General features: G+C 52.3%; 1 protein-coding gene across 3 annotated transcripts in view; it reads right to left on the bottom strand.

Moving 5' to 3' along the window:
• Positions 1 to 2,564: 2,564 nt before the first annotated feature.
• The window catches only part of WDR59 (WD repeat domain 59), a 51,019-nt gene continuing 36,803 nt past the window's right edge, over positions 2,565 to 16,780 (bottom strand). The window contains exons 19-27 of one of the 3 annotated variants that reach the window (XM_050904107.1): positions 12,553 to 12,686; positions 11,023 to 11,104; positions 9,039 to 9,151; positions 7,828 to 7,975; positions 7,663 to 7,735; positions 5,985 to 6,111; positions 5,410 to 5,552; positions 4,864 to 4,906; positions 2,565 to 4,304 (exon numbers count right to left, since the gene is read on the bottom strand). In XM_050904107.1, coding sequence (XP_050760064.1) covers positions 3,959 to 4,304; positions 4,864 to 4,906; positions 5,410 to 5,552; positions 5,985 to 6,111; positions 7,663 to 7,735; positions 7,828 to 7,975; positions 9,039 to 9,151; positions 11,023 to 11,104; positions 12,553 to 12,686 — 1,209 coding nt within the window. In that variant the 3' untranslated portion in view covers positions 2,565 to 3,958. Of the gene's footprint in view, positions 4,305 to 4,863; positions 4,965 to 5,409; positions 5,553 to 5,984; positions 6,112 to 7,662; positions 7,736 to 7,827; positions 7,976 to 9,038; positions 9,152 to 11,022; positions 11,105 to 12,552; positions 12,687 to 16,780 lie in introns of those variants that run through there. The other 2 variants (XM_050904108.1, XM_050904109.1) reach the window with 2 other exon arrangements.

Raw genomic sequence — 16,780 nt, 5'->3', positions numbered from 1 at the left:
CTGCTACCGTCCTCTGCCAAGCACACGGGGGTTGCTGTCCCCAGCTCCGCCACAGCAGGGCTCGGGGACATCAGCGAGCCCGTTGCAAGCTGACACCCCGCCTGCTCTCGTTACAGGGTGCTGATGGCTCCCGGGGCTCCGTGGTGGGCGAGCTGACCCCCAGCTCTGCAGTGAGGATGGGGGAGCAGGGATGCTCCTGTCACCCCCCAGAGCAGGGATGCACCGAGCACTGGTGGCACTGGGAGAGGAGGGACAGTGCTGGGACCGAGCCGTACGGCAGACATCGCCGTAACAGCACCAAATCGGCTGCGGAGGGCTTTGCCAACGGCCACCCGTCCCTGCCACCGTCCTTGTGCCGTGCCAGCCCCCAGGGCGAGGAGCATCAGGGAGTGGAGCCGGCTGACGATCAGCCCGGCCGAAACGAGAGCAGCCAAATGGTTTTGGCTCATGGGTTCCTGAACTGGTTTACCCACCAGACAGACGGACGGACGCTGGGGCTGGCGCGAGGGAGACAGCAGGAATGCGCCACTGGGCTTGGGGCAGGATCAGGCCCTGCAGCGCTGGCACAGCCTGACGCTGGGTTCATGGGGCTGTGGCCACAGAGGAGGAGGGGGCCGACGCAGACACTGCGAGGAGCAGCATCCACGGGGGAAGGTTTTCCTTGGCACCTTCTCCAATGTCATCATTCCTCGTATCTCTGCCAAACTTTGATCATCGGGGATTAAACTTCCTTCTCCGTGTACGGAGAGCCTCAGCGGGGACGGGGAAGGCACCCCACACTCGTTACAGCCCTGCTAGCTCTGCGCAAGGATGTCTTGCCCAAGCAGCTAACTCAGGGTTGGCCCAAAGGTCCCCCGCGCTCGGCATCCTCCTCCGCAACGGCCAGCAGCGATGGGCAGGGAAGGGTGCAAGAGCAGGCACGAGGTGCGGCGGCACCTCCGCAGAGCGCTGCCGGCTGGGGAGGCGCGGGCAGGGCTCTCCGGCCGGCAGCAGCATCGGCGGTGGTCTGGGATGGAGCTTTCCTCCCTGGAAGCGCCCGGTTGCTCCTGGAGCCCTGGCAAACCCATGGCACGGGTGACACCCCGAGGGAAGCGGTTTCACACCCTTCCCACGCGGCGCGCGAAGAGCTCGCTCCTGCCTCGTGCCGAGCGGCCGGTTTTAATTCAATGCCCCCTAGGTTCCCGCACCAGCAGAAACCATGAAGGGGTCACCCCCCCTCCCCAGCACGCACGACCGACTGCAGTCTACGGCATCGTCCTTCGGCTGGATGCTCTATTTGATTTGCCTGGTTTGACCACGGCAGCGTCCCCAGAGCGGGTTCGGTGCGCGCTGGCACGCTCTGTGCGGAGACCCGCTTCCCGAGCGGCGCCTGCCTCCTCTCCCCCTCCTGCTCCCTTCTCTAAAGCCTGAAATTCAGAGTGAGATTTGGCCAGATTTGGGAACTTTTTGCACTTTACCAAGTTATTCCGAAGAGCAGGTGGGTACGAGGACGAGGGGCAGAACAGATGAAGGGGCTGGCGTGGGGCACCAGTGCAGCAGCGTGCCCCATTTCTGATCATTTATTCCAGACAGGGGCTGCCGAGCACGGCGAAGGCAATGCATTTCTCTTCTCGCCGGGCTCCAGCCAGGTGAGAATAAGCCATTTCTGTTCCCTTGCAATAGTCACTTCTGCATTGAGCAAGGCCGCTCCCAAAGCAACCACCACACATGCTGCAGGGCGTGAGACAAATGCCTGCAGCATCCGGGAAGAAATTCCACCTACCTGTGCAGGGTTGCACAAACAGCCACGGCAAGTGCTTTTCCGCCTTCCTCTGCAGCCCCAGCCGCCCTCCACCTCGGAGGTATTCAGATACTATGGAGATAGACCATAATGAACTGTAATAACACACATGAACACCACGATCTGTCGGTCCGTCACCTTTAAATAACAAGTCTCCTTTCCCTTCCAACCTACACGCGCACTCAAGCATGGAAACGAAAATACTTCCGAGCTGAATGGCCGTCACGTAGGAAGGCGGAGGGCGGGAGCCCTCTCTCCGCGGCTCCCGGCAGAGAGCACCCTCGCCCGAGGGCCAGCACGGCACCCGCCGGAGCACCCGCCGCAGCGCCGGGCAGGACCCCAGCAGCGCCTGCCTCCTTGCTGGGGGCGCAGACGCTGCCCGGGGCCTCCCCGAACTGCAGGACGTGGGGTGTGGTTCGCCGGCAGCTCAGACACCGCCCGGCTTCGTTTTCGCAAGAGGTGCATCACGACCTGCGGGCAGTTCCCAGGCCGGCGTGGCATCGCGGTGCCACGTGCCGTCACATCGTCCCCGCGCGAATGCGGCCGCTGCGAGAGCCAGGGTTGGGGTCCCAGCAGCAGCCGGCGAGCCCCCCAGCTACTGCAGGTCTCTGCTGCCACGGGGCACAGGTATCCGGAGCGGGACCCCCACTTTGGGGTGCAGGGAGAGGGCCGTGGGGTGCCTGGCCGTGGGGTACAACGCTGACCGCCACGCTGGGAGAGCTGCTGGGGGCTCCCCATGGAGGGAGAACTAGCACAGCGACACCAAGTTCTATCAGAACAGCACTTAAAAAAATAATTTTAATGTTTTAATGTTTAAGATACACCATCTGTCTATTCCACGGCAGGATCCCACAGCCTGAGTTAGCACAAAGGTTGGGAGCGGGCACGGCACGTGGCCCTGCTCAGCAGGCGAGCGCGGGAGGAAGGGATCGGCTCCGGCGCGGGGTGGGGGGGTAACTCCAGCGGGCTCATCCCTGACCACACATTTGCCCAAAACCAAAGCCCAGGCTGAAGCCTGCTCAGGAGAGGCACAGGCTGCGCGCTCGGGGTGTGCACACAACCGCACAGCAGCGTCCCCGGGACGGAGCAGGCACAGCCCCAAACAGACGGATCGATCCGGTACATTCTCCAACTGAAGCTCCACAGGGAGAAAAGGCACAAACCTTTTGCCTCCGTGAATCCCACCACCCTTCCAAAACCCCCTTTTCCCCTAGAAATTGCTGCCTCCCCAGCTCAGGAGCCTCGTCACTCAAGCACACCGGCAGCAAATCTCCAAATTATTCATCGATTCCCCCCCGTAGAGCCTGGAGAAAACAGCCAAAAGGAGTTGCACGGAGCAAGCATCCTCCTTGTGTTTTCTCAGTAAGGAAGCAAAGGCTTTCCGAAACGCCCTCAGATGCCACCATCCATGGAAACGCTGTGCGGATCCCAAACTCAAAAGGCAGATCCCTTTCCCAGTCACCAGGACGTGCCACTGACAAGGCAGGGACAGGCAAGTTAAAGTGCATTGTATCACCCGGTCAGAGCAGGAGATGGAGACACCTTAAGAGTAACGGTACTAAACCTGCTGGAAGAAAGCAACTAATCCTAGCGACCTTGGGCGCCCGGCTGGGCTTTTCACACCAGCCGCAGATACTGACCAGTGAGTAGGAAGCTATTTAGGAAGTAATCCTGAAAAATGTAGTTTCGTTCTTTTGCTTTATGGGGTAATCTAAACGGTGTAAACAGCCATTCAAAATAAGGACCCTGTCGCTTCCAAAAGTAACTCTGAGCACAGTCGCATGGACTATTTGCTCTTCAAGCGCAGTTCACAGTTAGCCTTTAGAGCTCACTGTTGCTTGCAAATTATTTCGGCCTTAACTGTGCAAAGACGACTATTTTGCTCACTTTAGCCCCTGTCAGGAGGCACCTGGAAAGACACTACGTAGTTGGAGCGAGTTTGGCCCTGCCAGGCGAGCCCTTTCCAAAGGAGCTTTTTAACACCTCCTCACCCCAACGGACACTAGCCAATATTCACACACCCTTCTGCAGGAGGGAGCAATTTTTCTGGTCTGGCGTCCATCGCCAGCAATGGACACAGGGAGTTTGGTCAAATCAGTCGGAAAGCAACCTGGGAAGTGTAGGAATACTGGAAGCACTTGTAAACGTCGCTGCAGCGCACCGCCGGGACATCCTGCTTCAGCTCCCTGTGGCATCTCCTCCAGACACTGCGGAGCAGAGCTGATTCAACATGGCTTGGGAATGAACTATTAAATCCAGTTCACGGCCGCCCTTGCTGTCAGGACTGCTCAGAAGGTGCTCTCGAGCAGGCAGTGGCATCCACAGCCCGTGGGGCACACCTCCTGGGTGCGAAACCACTCCATCATATGGCTGGTGTGGCCTCCGTGTCCGCAGGTCAGGCAGAAATTCGAGGAGCCTCGCACTGCCACGTGACAGATAGCGCACTGGAAGGTGAAGCCCTTGCAGATGGCACACTGGGTGCCGCGCACCTCGCTGCGGCAGTGGCTGCAGTACACGCCGAACTCTGGCGGGAGGAAAGAAACGGAGAGCGAGACAATCAGCGCTGGCAGAATCGTGCCATACAGCCCCCCCGTTCGACAGATGAGTCCCCCAAACCCGCTGCCCAAGAGATCTGCCTCAAATCTCCTTCAGGGTGGGAGAATGGTGTTCTTTTAGAGGTCTCAGTTTGGTCTCCACACGGGAGGAAAGAAACGGGCAATCGGCGTGCCGGGGCACGGACTGGCCCGATTCCCCTGACGGCTAAAGAGCTGTCAGCTGGGAACGTGTGCCAGATTTCTAGCTTGGGACACGCTGACACATGCTGCGGAGATGAAGGCTTCCTGCTGGTCTTGTCTGCCTCACATCACTACGAAGCGTAACTAAGAGGAAACGAGAACAGCCTTTGGTTCTCATCGCGGAGAGAGCACAGAGCGCACTCGATGAGTGCTATATCAGCGCCGTGACTGTTAGCCATGGAGGGGCAATGGCAGTGGCCGAAGTCACCAATTTTCACTCCAGTTACTCCCCAGGAGGAGTCCCAGGTGACAAAGCGAGACAACCGCTGCTTCTCTGGCATCTCTCACCTGCTTCTCTCCTCCCAGGTTAAGTGCATCTTTTCCCAAAGGCCTAGGAAGAAGACATTTTGGCAGCTGTCCTTAAGCGGCACTTCTGGGCACCTACGCTGCTGAAAATATTTTGGGAGAAACGTTCTATTCGCCTATTTCTTGGCTAGCTCACCCACAGTTAGAGATCGTGCAATTTTATGCATGCACTATAAGGACACTTCAGCCCAGAATCAAAGATTAGGACAGCGCATGTCTGGGCTCTTATTCAGAGGGAATAAAGAACAGCCATCAGCAGAAACAGCTGAACATTGCTAGCATAGCAATATGTGCGTTTCCAGCTTTGCTGGAGAGATGTTACAGTCTACAAAGGCCTTGAACCAACATCTGCAAGCCTCGTCTCCACCCAGAGCCGCGAAGAAGCCAAAACCATTTGCTGGCAGAGCTAACCTCTGGGCAGATCGATGGACACTTTTCATCCCGCCTGCTGACCGTGTGTTCCTAAGCTCCCGAGGTAGAGCCGTGACTCTGCCTGGGCAGCCGGAGCAGACCGAAGCAGGCACTCACCAATTCCTTTGTGGGGATCAGGAGGACAAGAGACAAACTTCAGAACCTCAGCCCGCTTCTCTCGCAGACCCCAGCGATACAGGATTTCTCCATAGCACTTCTTAAAGTCATCAAATTGCTGAGTGTTGGCAGGATCCAGGAGCCTAGAGAAACAAACAGGGTTGTCATCCACCTGATTGACTCTCAGCGACTCTGGTTGCAATCCTCTTCCCAGCGACGGCTATGCAACCAGCTGACATGGCTACAGGAGCAGCGGATTACTTCCCACGTGTTGCTGAAACATTGCTGAACGCTAACTGGTCTGGCCTTCACTTGATCTGCGCTCCAGGGTGTAGACTCAACGGGCGGGACCACCCTCTGGGCCCGCCACCATGGCCACTTACAGATGGATCGTACGCAATCCCAGCAGAGTTGATCTGCAGTATGAAGCTTCTCCAAATGACTATCGGAATGGAAAGGTCTAGGAGCAGGTGTGGTACTTCACAGCACCAACACAGACCCGGCTATAGAGTTCCAGCTGACATGGGCACAGGGTAACACACCCCTGAATACCCCCGAGGCACGCTATAACCTACCTTTTGTTTTTCTCATGCTGGTCTTTCTCACGCTCTCGATGATCGGGATACATTAGGTTTCCGTAGCGGAAGTCATCCGGAGAGGACTCGCACCAGGGAGTGGAGGCTTGCTCCGTGTCTTTGTTTGCTGCAAGCGTCAAAAGGTTGTGAGCATGCTTCAGAAAGCACAGCACTCATGAGCACCACCTCATCAAAACCGGGGAAGGAGACACGGAAGACCACACATTTGCACACCCCGGTTTTCTCTCTAAGATGTGGTCGTATCACCTTCTGCATTCCTACAAACACCGCCCTGCCTCAGAAAACTAAGTGCCAGCCTCTACTTGCCAAGTGCTTCTACTGCGCTTCCGGTGACAGGATGGGAATGGGGATCATCAGGCAGAGAAATCGAATACGGAGGAATCCCTTTTGCCTTCCACTTTAGACAAAAAGTAACCAGGCAGTCAATCCCATGGAGTTTGCTTGGGAATGTTATCCCGGCAGGCCTGGGCTCCTCTTTCCTAGACAGGGAGGACTCTCATCACCAGGGCTGCTGTTACATAAAGGGGCCTCTGTATGTATGGTATTGCCCTGGGGGCACGGAGGAGACTGCTAATAACCGCTACAAGACAACATCAGCTCCGTTAACCCCCATCGTCCACTCTTCCCCATGTCACAGATGCCTTGATATCGCGCTGAAAAGTTACAGCTTCGGTGCTAACAGGGCTGATGCTGCCTCAGGCCATGTATATCACTAGGAACCAGCCAACAGCTTCAACCCTGACACTGGAGCCCTTAAGAGCGACTTGTCTTTGACACCTTCGCAGCTCAACAGAAAACCTCCTTAGACCCGCGGGTATTCAAGGCACCAAGAACCCAGCCTTCCCAACTGCTGCTGTTTTTCCAGTGACAGTAGAAAGCACAGCATTGCTTTTTCCCCCCGAACCCTGTGGAATTAGCTGGCTGATGACATTGCAAGGCCACTCTCGATAATCGTTGAATGATCATGGTGAATGGGAGAGGTGCCCAAGGACTGGAGGAAAGCAAATGTCACTCCTGTCTTCAAAAAGGACAAGACAGAGGACCCAGGGAACTGCAGGCCGGTCAGCCGACCTCGACCCCTGGGAAGGTGGCAGAGCAGCTAATCCTGGGAACCATGTCCAGGCACATGAAGGACAAGGAAGTTACCAGGAGTACTCGGCATGGACAACAGCCTCAAACTGTGCAAAACGCTAGGGCTGTGGAAAGCTTACGGCACCAGGCAGCATCGAAGCAGTCACCTCGAGTGCTTGCTATAGCCAGGCTGGAAGTAAAACAGTACAAACTGGTCTGTCTCTTTACTCGTCTGCAACTGGACAAGGCAGCAGTGGGAGCTCTTGGCTCTGGGTTAACCTGTGATCCAGGGGCCTAGCTCGGTACGTCTAGGGCGTTTGTAACAGTTTCTCCAAAGCCCGGTCGGAGAGCACGCTGCAGAAGTCAGAAGGGGCAGGACTGCGGGAGCATCGACACAGTTACCGCAAGCCCTGCTCACTTCCAGCCATGGAGTCACATCACGTTGGCCAAACCCCGGAAAGCTGCTCTGGCAGAGCACATCTGCAATCACAGCCAGTACTAACTCCCTTTCCTCACCACAGGAGCCATCTAAAACCTAGGCCAGAAGGGAGGGAGATTCCTCTAGTTACTACCCAGGTCTCGGTACCTATGGTCCAGCCTCCGGTGCCAAGTCCAGGATCTGACATGCTGGAACAGGAGCCAGAAGAAGTAAAGCTGGGCTGTTGAGGGGGAAAGGAGAGGAAATCACATCATCTACATGAGAGATGTTCAAAGATATCCAAGACAAACGGGAAAGAAATGGCAGTCATACATATCGGCTGTGGGAGGCCAGGTTGGAGGCACGCTGAGGAAAGGGGCCGCAGGAGTTTGGGCACCCCTGTAGCCTGGATTGGGCTTCAAACACGCTGCACAGCATGGCCAGGGTCTGCACATCGTGGAGCTGCGAGTAATGAGCCAGCCTGGGAAATGAGAAAGACAGACAGTACGAGATTGGCAAAAGCATTGAGACTCCAGGGCAACTAATTTCAAGCCTGTTGCATAAATCGATTTGGGTCACATTACTACCCACAGGAGGCACGTGTGCTCTGCAGGACTGGGTTGTCTTTTCCGTCGCACCTTTGAGGAGCCAAGTCCCCTCCTGAAAACACTCGTGGCCTAACAGGTGGAGAATCCAGCAGTACTCATGGCCTGATTATCCCAAGTTTGTGCAGCTTCAGGAACGACGTCCACAGAACTGATTTTAACTGGATGTAAAGCTAGAGCCATTTAGACTCACCCCCAGCCACAACGTCTTTTTGACAAAACCCTCTACACGCAAACATCCCACATCTAGATCACAAGGCAAAGCCCCACCACAGGTTTTCTGGATGGCTGTGAAGTTTCTGGATTGCTCTGAAGACTCAGAGCAATGAACAACTCCCTGTGCTCCCCTCCCATTGCTGCCGCGCAGCAGGAAAGAGCTAGGTCAGGCAACAATACGCAAAGTACACCACACAAATCCTGTGCCTCCAAATAGGGTATATCGACAGATAATAGCAATTACTAATTATGTCCCCTCCTGAAAAGATTCACTGGCAGGAAGACATTTGCAGCTAACGCTTGGCTTTGAGACCAGCGAATGATTTCCCAGTAATGCTACATGGCAACAGTGAATCTGAAGGTGAGAAAAGCAGCTGCACCACCACACTCATTTAGGAGGCGGGGAGCAGAAAACCAAAATCTCCAAAGTCAGGCGTTGCGGGCACGCTGGAAAGCAGAGCTGCAGCTGCACCTGGCCTGGTGCTCAATGTTAGCCAAGGAAGACCCGGGTGCTAGACGGGAGGCCAAATGCTGCCTCCTGTATGTCATAAACACACTTGCAGCTTCCCTTCTTGATGCATCTCGGGCTTGAGAGGGGAAAAAAAAAAATACACGCTGTGGTACTACTCCAAATCTGAAATGATGCCTTACAACGTACATAGTTATGGAGGGCTCTGCTTCAGCAATCATTCCCCAACCCCTCCCCGGCATTCAGACACCTACAAGGACTCCAGTAATTGACGTCCAAATGGATGTTGTGCCCAAGGTATCTCCAAATCTGGGTCAGACTTCGGTCCGAGACAGAGATCAGTGGCTACCATGGCCAGTGACCAAACCTGGCAGACAGGAAGGAAAAGCATCAAAGCTACAATTAGAAATAACCACACTCCCAGGGCATAGGTGTGCACAAATTCACTCACAGACAGATAATAATGGAGCTTGCTTCCCCGCCCCCCCCGGCAGCAGGGAGCAGTTTCAGCCTCCGTGTCACAAATAATATATAGAGTAACACAAAACTGAAGCTGTCCCTGTCCCACTGGCTTTGAGTTTGGGTTAAACTTTGAAGAAGAATAGTCTATAGTCTAACAGACCTGTCAGGGTAGCTTAACAGACCTATCAGTGCATTTTATATTCACAGACCTCAAAAGGGTTTAGATTTGATACAGTTCTTGGGTTCAGAGATGTTTGGTGGCAGAAAGTTTAGTGGTGAATTTATTTGCATGAAAAGTATCTTTTGATTAGTTGTGAGTGTTACTGAACACCTCTGTTCTCCCAGCACAGCCCGGTGCAGACAGGAGTACAGTGTGCCATTTCTACTCCAACAGTTTAACTATTTCACATGAAATTTCTCCTTCATTTATCATCCTCTACTCTGAAAACGGTTCCGTCTTTTCAGTCTCTATAGCACTGATCTAGGACTGTTTTTTCTGCTGTGCCTTTTAAAATGGGGCAATTAGAATATTCCGGGGAAAAGCAAAGCTCCCAGTTTGGCATGAAAAAAGAGCAGAAAAGGAAAAGGAGCATGGTGCTGGCAACACAGCAGAAATCAGAGAGCTGACAACACGGAAAAGTAAAGAAAAAACACGTGCTCCAAGTACAAAGACCAGCCAGGAACAGTAGTCCCACAGCTGCTCACTGTGAAACCAGAGAGAAAGAAACAGGAGAGAAACTGAAAACAAAGACGGGGCTGAGTACAAGAGAGCACGGAAAGGAAATGGGAAAGAGGCCACTTCCTACGCTGCTACAGAGCACATCTTACGTGTAACCTGCAACTCAAGCCTCCATGTCTGCTAGGAACAAGGCAAGCTGCAATACAGGCTGGAGTTACACGGGACAGGGAAAGAGAAGCAAGAAACAGAGGTATCTCAGAGAAATCTTGCTGAAGTTATTCCACCCAAGCTCTGGTCCAACATGGGCAAGCCAGACAGCAAGATGAAGCACAGACAAAGGGGAACTAGACCTACTTTCTCCCTCCTGGTCTAGCAGAACCAAGCAGCAAGGCAACAGCTTGAGTTTACTTCTGCTTAGATCAGGTAAGCCTACACGCGTTCCCTGCCCAGGTCTAGGAAGAGCCAAATGCTCAGGAGAGGTGCACAGCTCCTCTGGCAGTGCCAGCTCCCATCTCTCGCAGGCACTTCTGCGTCATGTCAAATGTTCTGCCTGTTGCGATGGACTAATCGCACGGAAAAGGATGGGCCACAAGAGCCATTTTTCTCCCATCATTAGCTGAAGGCAAGTAGCCCTTGGGCTCAGACTCTCTTGGGGAGAAGCTAGCTGCAGTTAGCACCCAGTGCCAGCGCAGATGAATACCAAACAACAGGAACTGTTACATAAGTAAGAAAAAAATCACCGATCAAAATGCTGACAGCAGCTAGGCAACTCTGTGCACAGTTACTCCATTTGCTGACTCAAAAGTAGGCTGCATTCTTTGCTTTGCCCGCAGGAATTCCCTGAAAAATGTGCTTCACTCAGTTTGGCAAAGGGCATAACACAATCTGCTTGCAGCCCTGAGAAGGGATCTCTCGATGCCAAGAGTCAATGAGGTAGAGACCACCTCCGTGGCTGTTCCACAGGCCTCAGTTCACCAACCAGAGACTCCCTGAAACAACTGCTGAACCCAGGCGGCTGTTTGGGTATCAAGGTAAGAGCACAAGCCATTTGAGGGTAGCACAGCACGCTGAGGAAGAGGTCTGATTGAATGTCATACCTGTACAAGATCCCTCCGTCCCACAGCCAAGGCTGAGGCAGCGTTCTTCTGGCAAGTCTCCTGGATATTATTCACATTCAGTCTAAAAAGAAAGGAGATAGCTCAGCTCTGGTTGGGACATTACCTACGAAGGTGGGGAGGGATGGGGGGAAAGTGGTACTGGCAGCAGTGAGTAGCCCAGAACTTCCCGACCGATATGAGCCTGCTAGCATGGCCGGGATCCCATCCCTTCCTTCTCTGTTATTCAGGGATCACTGCCATCCTTCTCCCACTGTTCATCTTCACTAACACACTGCATGTCAAGTCCAGCTCCAAACTAGCTGAGATTGATCTTAAGAAGCACCATTTCCAAGGAGATATCGGACTAAACTTGTGCCAGGATATCACCAAGCCAAGACGCATTCTTGTCCCTAGAAGCTGGTGCCATCAGTTACATGGTCCTGTTCCCATTCAGCCTGTTGGTCTGCTCTGACTGACCTGGAGGGAGATGCTGGTACGCTGCGGAGAAGCAGGCTGGTCTTCAGCCTGTTCCCCAGTAGGATAACGCACCCACCGGGGAGTCTCCGAGAGGCTGGCAAGGTGGGCTGAGGAAACCCATGTGGGCTTTCCTGCTTGTCATCAAAAATCTTCCCGAGACACTTGACCCTTTTACTGCTTAAGATCTTACAGCAAATGGAAAAGGGTCAGGCTGTTTACACATGAGATATCCAGAGAAGAAAGATCCAACAGGTCTTTTTAAAGAACACTCTTTTCAATAATATGGAAAAGAAAGAAGGAAGACTTTTTTTTTTTCTCCTCTCTTTCTCCCCGCCTCCAAGAAGGGAAGCCTGCTTCTTCCCTGAACGTCCATAGACTTGAAATTCTGTGAAGGACCCGACAGTATTACCAAAGCTAAGGAAGAAAAAATTCCGGAACAGAGATTTTGTAACTATCTGAATTAGATAGTTTGGAAAGAGAAGCCCCTTGTTTTTTTAAAAAAAAAAAAAAAAAAAACCAAACCACAGAACTTCTCCATCTTTTCCATTAAAGCAGAAGTATTTGCTGTACAGATCCTGGCACGTACGACCAAGTCTCCAAGTGAATGGGGCATTCCAAATACTTCTGAAATTAAAAAGGCTTATGAGCTGTTAAGTTTTATAGTATGAAAATGTGCATTTATTGGGATTTTTAAGCCTGTGTATTTAAGTGTGGAGTTTAATATGAGATCTGAAGAAGATTTTGTACTGATAATTTCTCTCTTTAGCTGACGAAAACTTGAACCTGTAAGATTTGCAGTGATGATGCTGGAGCACCAGTTCAAACTCTGTATACAATACCCCATCACAAATTTCTTCCATCACACTTTTCAGATTTATAGGAGACAAGTCTTCTCTCACTGGCAGAGGGATACCATAAAAAAGCAGCAAGGCAAGAACAGAGGAAGAAGGTACAGAAACATTCAAGATCAGTGCTGACTGATGTCAGGATTAAAGCACAGCAATGCCAAAGACGGCTGCTTTCATTCGGGAACGGATTCCAGCCCATACTCACATGTAGAGCTCTCCCAGCAGCTTGTGGACAGGCAGCAAGCAGGAAATATCTTGGATAATAACTTTCCCGGCAGCTTTGATGGGTCGATTGTTGGCATCTGTCCCTTCTCGTTTGCTTTTCCACCTCCTTGATTTCTGCAGAACAAATGGCAACGTATTACTGGGGCAGAGGACAGCAGGCTTCTTGGGCCAGGGAAGAAAGCACTAGGGTCAGGAATAATGCAAGCAGCACCCAAACCTGCCTTTCAGAAGGCTCTGTGTTACCCTGGAAAACATCCATGACATGCCCAGGAGAACAAGCATCTCCATCTGTAGGAAGTGAAAAGCAGGTCAAGGCAGCGAGCTCAAGGTCAAACTCACTCAAAAAGTATTTTGTGAGTTCCCCTGTGAAAGCCAATAAGAGAACAAATCAGCATCGGGATGCCAATCAAACCTGGGCAGGTTTGGCAGGAGGATGGTTCAATTATCAGCCTCATCAGAGGTCTGGTCTGGGAACCCTCTGCACACAGACCACTGCTGACTTCAGCCAACATCAGCACGGAGACATGTGGGAGGCAGCTTCTGCTTGTCCTGAGCTTCAGGGCAAGCTGACAGCTCCAGACTGTCTCTTTTGGTCTCTTCTTTCAGTGTTTGAGTACACCCCTGTTTAGGGCCAGGACAGGGCTCCCACCTCCTGCTTTATCAACAGCTTCACACAAATAATTGGCAGAGGATAAAGCAGGGCCCAAGTTTTCCTAGCAAGGATCCTTAGCTACCATGCTCACAGCTACTGACAGCTGGCTCAGGACATAAGGTTGGGGGGGAGAAGAAAGGAGAGGAACCAACACAAGGGAACAAAAACAAGAAGCCAAGATGATTCCCAAATACTCCCGGTAATAGACACAGAGGCCATCTTAACGCCAAGCTGCATAAAGCTACCTTGGCTGTAGGAAACACGGTAGAGTATTTGGCTGGTATCCTGGCCTCTTCCAGCTCCTCGCTCTAGGAGGGTGAGGAGGAGGGATGAGAGGATGTGCGGCAGCACGACAGGCAGAAGGCACTGGAGCTCTACCGAGGCAAGGACTGGTTGCTACGCAGGGTTCCTAAGTGCAGCGAAGGATGCTTTGCAATGCTGCTCCCCTGTGGCCTCTTCCCTCACTGACACACGGAGTCCATGCTCCTACGCAGAAGTGTCTCCTGGCCATACCGAGTTACAGAGAGTCTCCTGAGGCACTTGTGGTGGGGCTTCCTACACCCCTATCTGAAGCAGAACAGTACCTTTGAAGGGGCCAGCAAAGCAGCCCTGTGCTGATGGCTCCGCAGCGCAGGCAGAGCTTGCACAGGCAACACATCGGGGCTCCTAAAGAGCAGGCTGGGCTACAGGAAGGGCAGGACTTGGACCTGCAAGCAGGGTCACTTCTACTGTGGATGTCAGGCCAGCTCTGGGATGGCTGGGTGCCTTTGACTATGATCATGCAATCCTACGAGAACCTGGGCAGGCTTATCACAGACACAAAATGCCCTTAAAAAAACCCAAACCAAACCAAAACACCTTAAGAAATTAATTCTTTCTTCACTGCCTGCCTGGCTCAAGCTTAGGCCCATGTGCTGAGGAGGTCTTGCCACACTGAGCATAGTGCCAGCACATGCCACAAGAAGCAAAAAGGATGTGCTCCTGAAGTCACTTTGGACACTGGGTGACCAAGGCTCAGAGGCTCACGCACAGGCCTGACAGTAAGTGAAGGAGGTGTTTCAGACTTGAAGGAGTTGAAGGTGGATTTTTCCAAGGATGCCTACATGACAGAGCATCACCACAGTTCCCCTAATCTTCCACCGCTCCCCAGAGTAAAGAGGAGCAGAGCATGCATGCTGCCCAACGTTCAGAGGTGTGAAACACTGGTGGAAACAGGGCTGTCAGCATTCAGTGCTGTCAGCATTCAGTGCTATGGAAAAGCTGGCTGACTAGGGCATGATTCTGTTCTCTGCCACGTTCCCTCAAGTCCTAATTCATCCAAGCAGAATTTGCCTGCAGTATTTATCTGCTATATCACTCTGAAGCTGAGAAGTGCTATGCAGTGGAAGGTGGCTGGGACGTGGTCAGGTGGGAGACCAAACTCTCTTCAGTCCATCAGTTCCTAATCGAGGCACTGTCTGGATCAGCTCTGGCTCTCTTGCTGTCGGGCAGACTATAACGCTTCTGATAACACCTAAAAATGTAGCTACCCTTCCCGTGCTGAAGGATGTGGGCTGTATTACAACAAGGTCCCCAAATAACAGTGGCATAATAAGTGTACCTCATTCCTTCTCAGGGCAGCCAAATGCTGTCTCCTAGGTGCAGCGAGGAGCTGCTGATGCTGCCAAAACCAATACTTGAGCAAAGCTTGGGAGCCCCAGCACGACGACACGCCATCAGGGCAAGAGCTCAGGCGCTGTCCTGGAAGGGCTACCAGGCTTCTCACAACAAAAGCTGTTATTCGTGCTGTGTCTGAGCAGGTATTTGAACCCAGGCTTGCAGATGCAGAACCACATTCTGCAGGTCTATCACCAAGGGCTTCTAGAGCTTGGCAGGTAATTTGGAGAGCAACTTGCCACCTCCTGACCATCTGTAAGCCAGCTGCCCCCAGGACTCACAGCCGATGGAGAGTTCCCTCCGACCAAGGCAGGTTCTCTGCCCTGTCATCGGGAACAGATTCAACCTGCTCCTGCTCTCTGCAAAAGCGGACTGAAGAAGCCTTGCAACAGGCATTTCAAAGACTAGAAACATGGACAACACATATCACTTTCCACAGGTAATTCAGTCACTTTTTTTTTTTGGGAGGAGAATGACAACACACGAGGATGAGAATGGAAAAGAGATCCCACGAATGGTTTCCACTGCTTGCTGTTAGCATATCACCAGACAAATGAAGACACTAAATGTATCAGAACCCCCTGAAAACTTGGAGTCACAACAAAATCGTCCTGTTTTCTTCCTCTTAGCACTATTTACTGGCAAAAAGGGAAGCCCTGATTCTTCACTGGTGCAGCTCCTGGAGCAGAGTCAGTCGATGGCCGTATGCCCTGCCAGTACTACACTTCCATGACCACTACTTCCTGCCCCTCGAGCTGTGACAGAAGAAAATCATAAAGCCACATGTAGAGTCACCACTAAAAATGTCTGGTTTTTTGCAATTCAGGTTTGCCTCAGCTACAGCAACAAAGTGTTAGAAAAAACTACGATCAGAAGTATGGGAACCATCATGGATGAGGTAAAGCTCATCACCATTGACAGCAGAAGCTCTGCTTTGAACCAAATAATTGCTGGTGTTAATTACAGGCGCAGCTCTCTGCCAGGCAATATTTGAGCACTTTTAACAGGGATTACCAGAGCCAAGGAGAGCTCTAGCTTGGGTCTGTCTGGCCAAGGCCCACCACAAGGTTCCTCTCTCCCTTCTGCTTCACCTCTTCTCCCAGGAGAAGCTCCCACTATGGTGTTATCGAAAGGTGTCACCGAGGCTCATGGGCATTAGGGTAGAACAGAAAATACGTCTCTTCCTAGGGGCTGGGGCACAGGTCACGAGGGGGAGCAAGGAACATAAGGGTTGGAGCTGAAGCACAAATCAACATGCATGCACCAAGCTAACTATTGACAGCTGAAGGTCAAAGACACAGGTCTTCTGCACTGCCCCCGACATTTCTAGCTCTTTCTGCAGCCTAGAATCCATGCCAAGGAGAACTGCATCTACCCAGCTGCTCCTGAGAGTTTAAGGAGAGGAAGAAAAGAAAGAAAATAGCTACAGTGATAGTAAATTAACACTCATCAGTTCCTCAGAGCACCAGAAGGAAAGAAACCAGAGCATTTATGACAATCATGGGGTTGGAGGTGACAGCGGGGAACAGCACTGAATAATGACTAAAAAAGCCAGCCTTGCACCTGCACTACCATACCCAAGGCTGTAATTTGTTGCAATCTGAGGTGATAACGATGGCAGTAAATGGGTTACATGTAGAAACAGATAGCCCAAGAATAAGCCACCAACTGCTTCGTAGCAACCACCATCATCACTGCATACTCAGCAGAAGTAGTTACAAAATGCTGCATGCCTGCTCGGAAAGGATGCTGAACAGTTGGGTGTGTGTGTCTTTGGATCCTGCCGAGGCAGGCAGTGCTGCAAGTAGTATCGTGAAATGTAAAGTGCCTGTTTCGCATAACCACATGCAAAATTTCAGGGTTCGTGGTATAAACTGGTATTAGTAAGGCAAAGGGAAAG

The sequence above is a fragment of the Gymnogyps californianus genome, chromosome 12, assembly GCF_018139145.2.
Source record: "Gymnogyps californianus isolate 813 chromosome 12, ASM1813914v2, whole genome shotgun sequence".
In the NCBI taxonomy this organism is placed as follows: Eukaryota; Metazoa; Chordata; class Aves; order Accipitriformes; family Cathartidae; genus Gymnogyps; species Gymnogyps californianus.
This window is presented reverse-complemented; position numbering and strand designations above follow the sequence as displayed.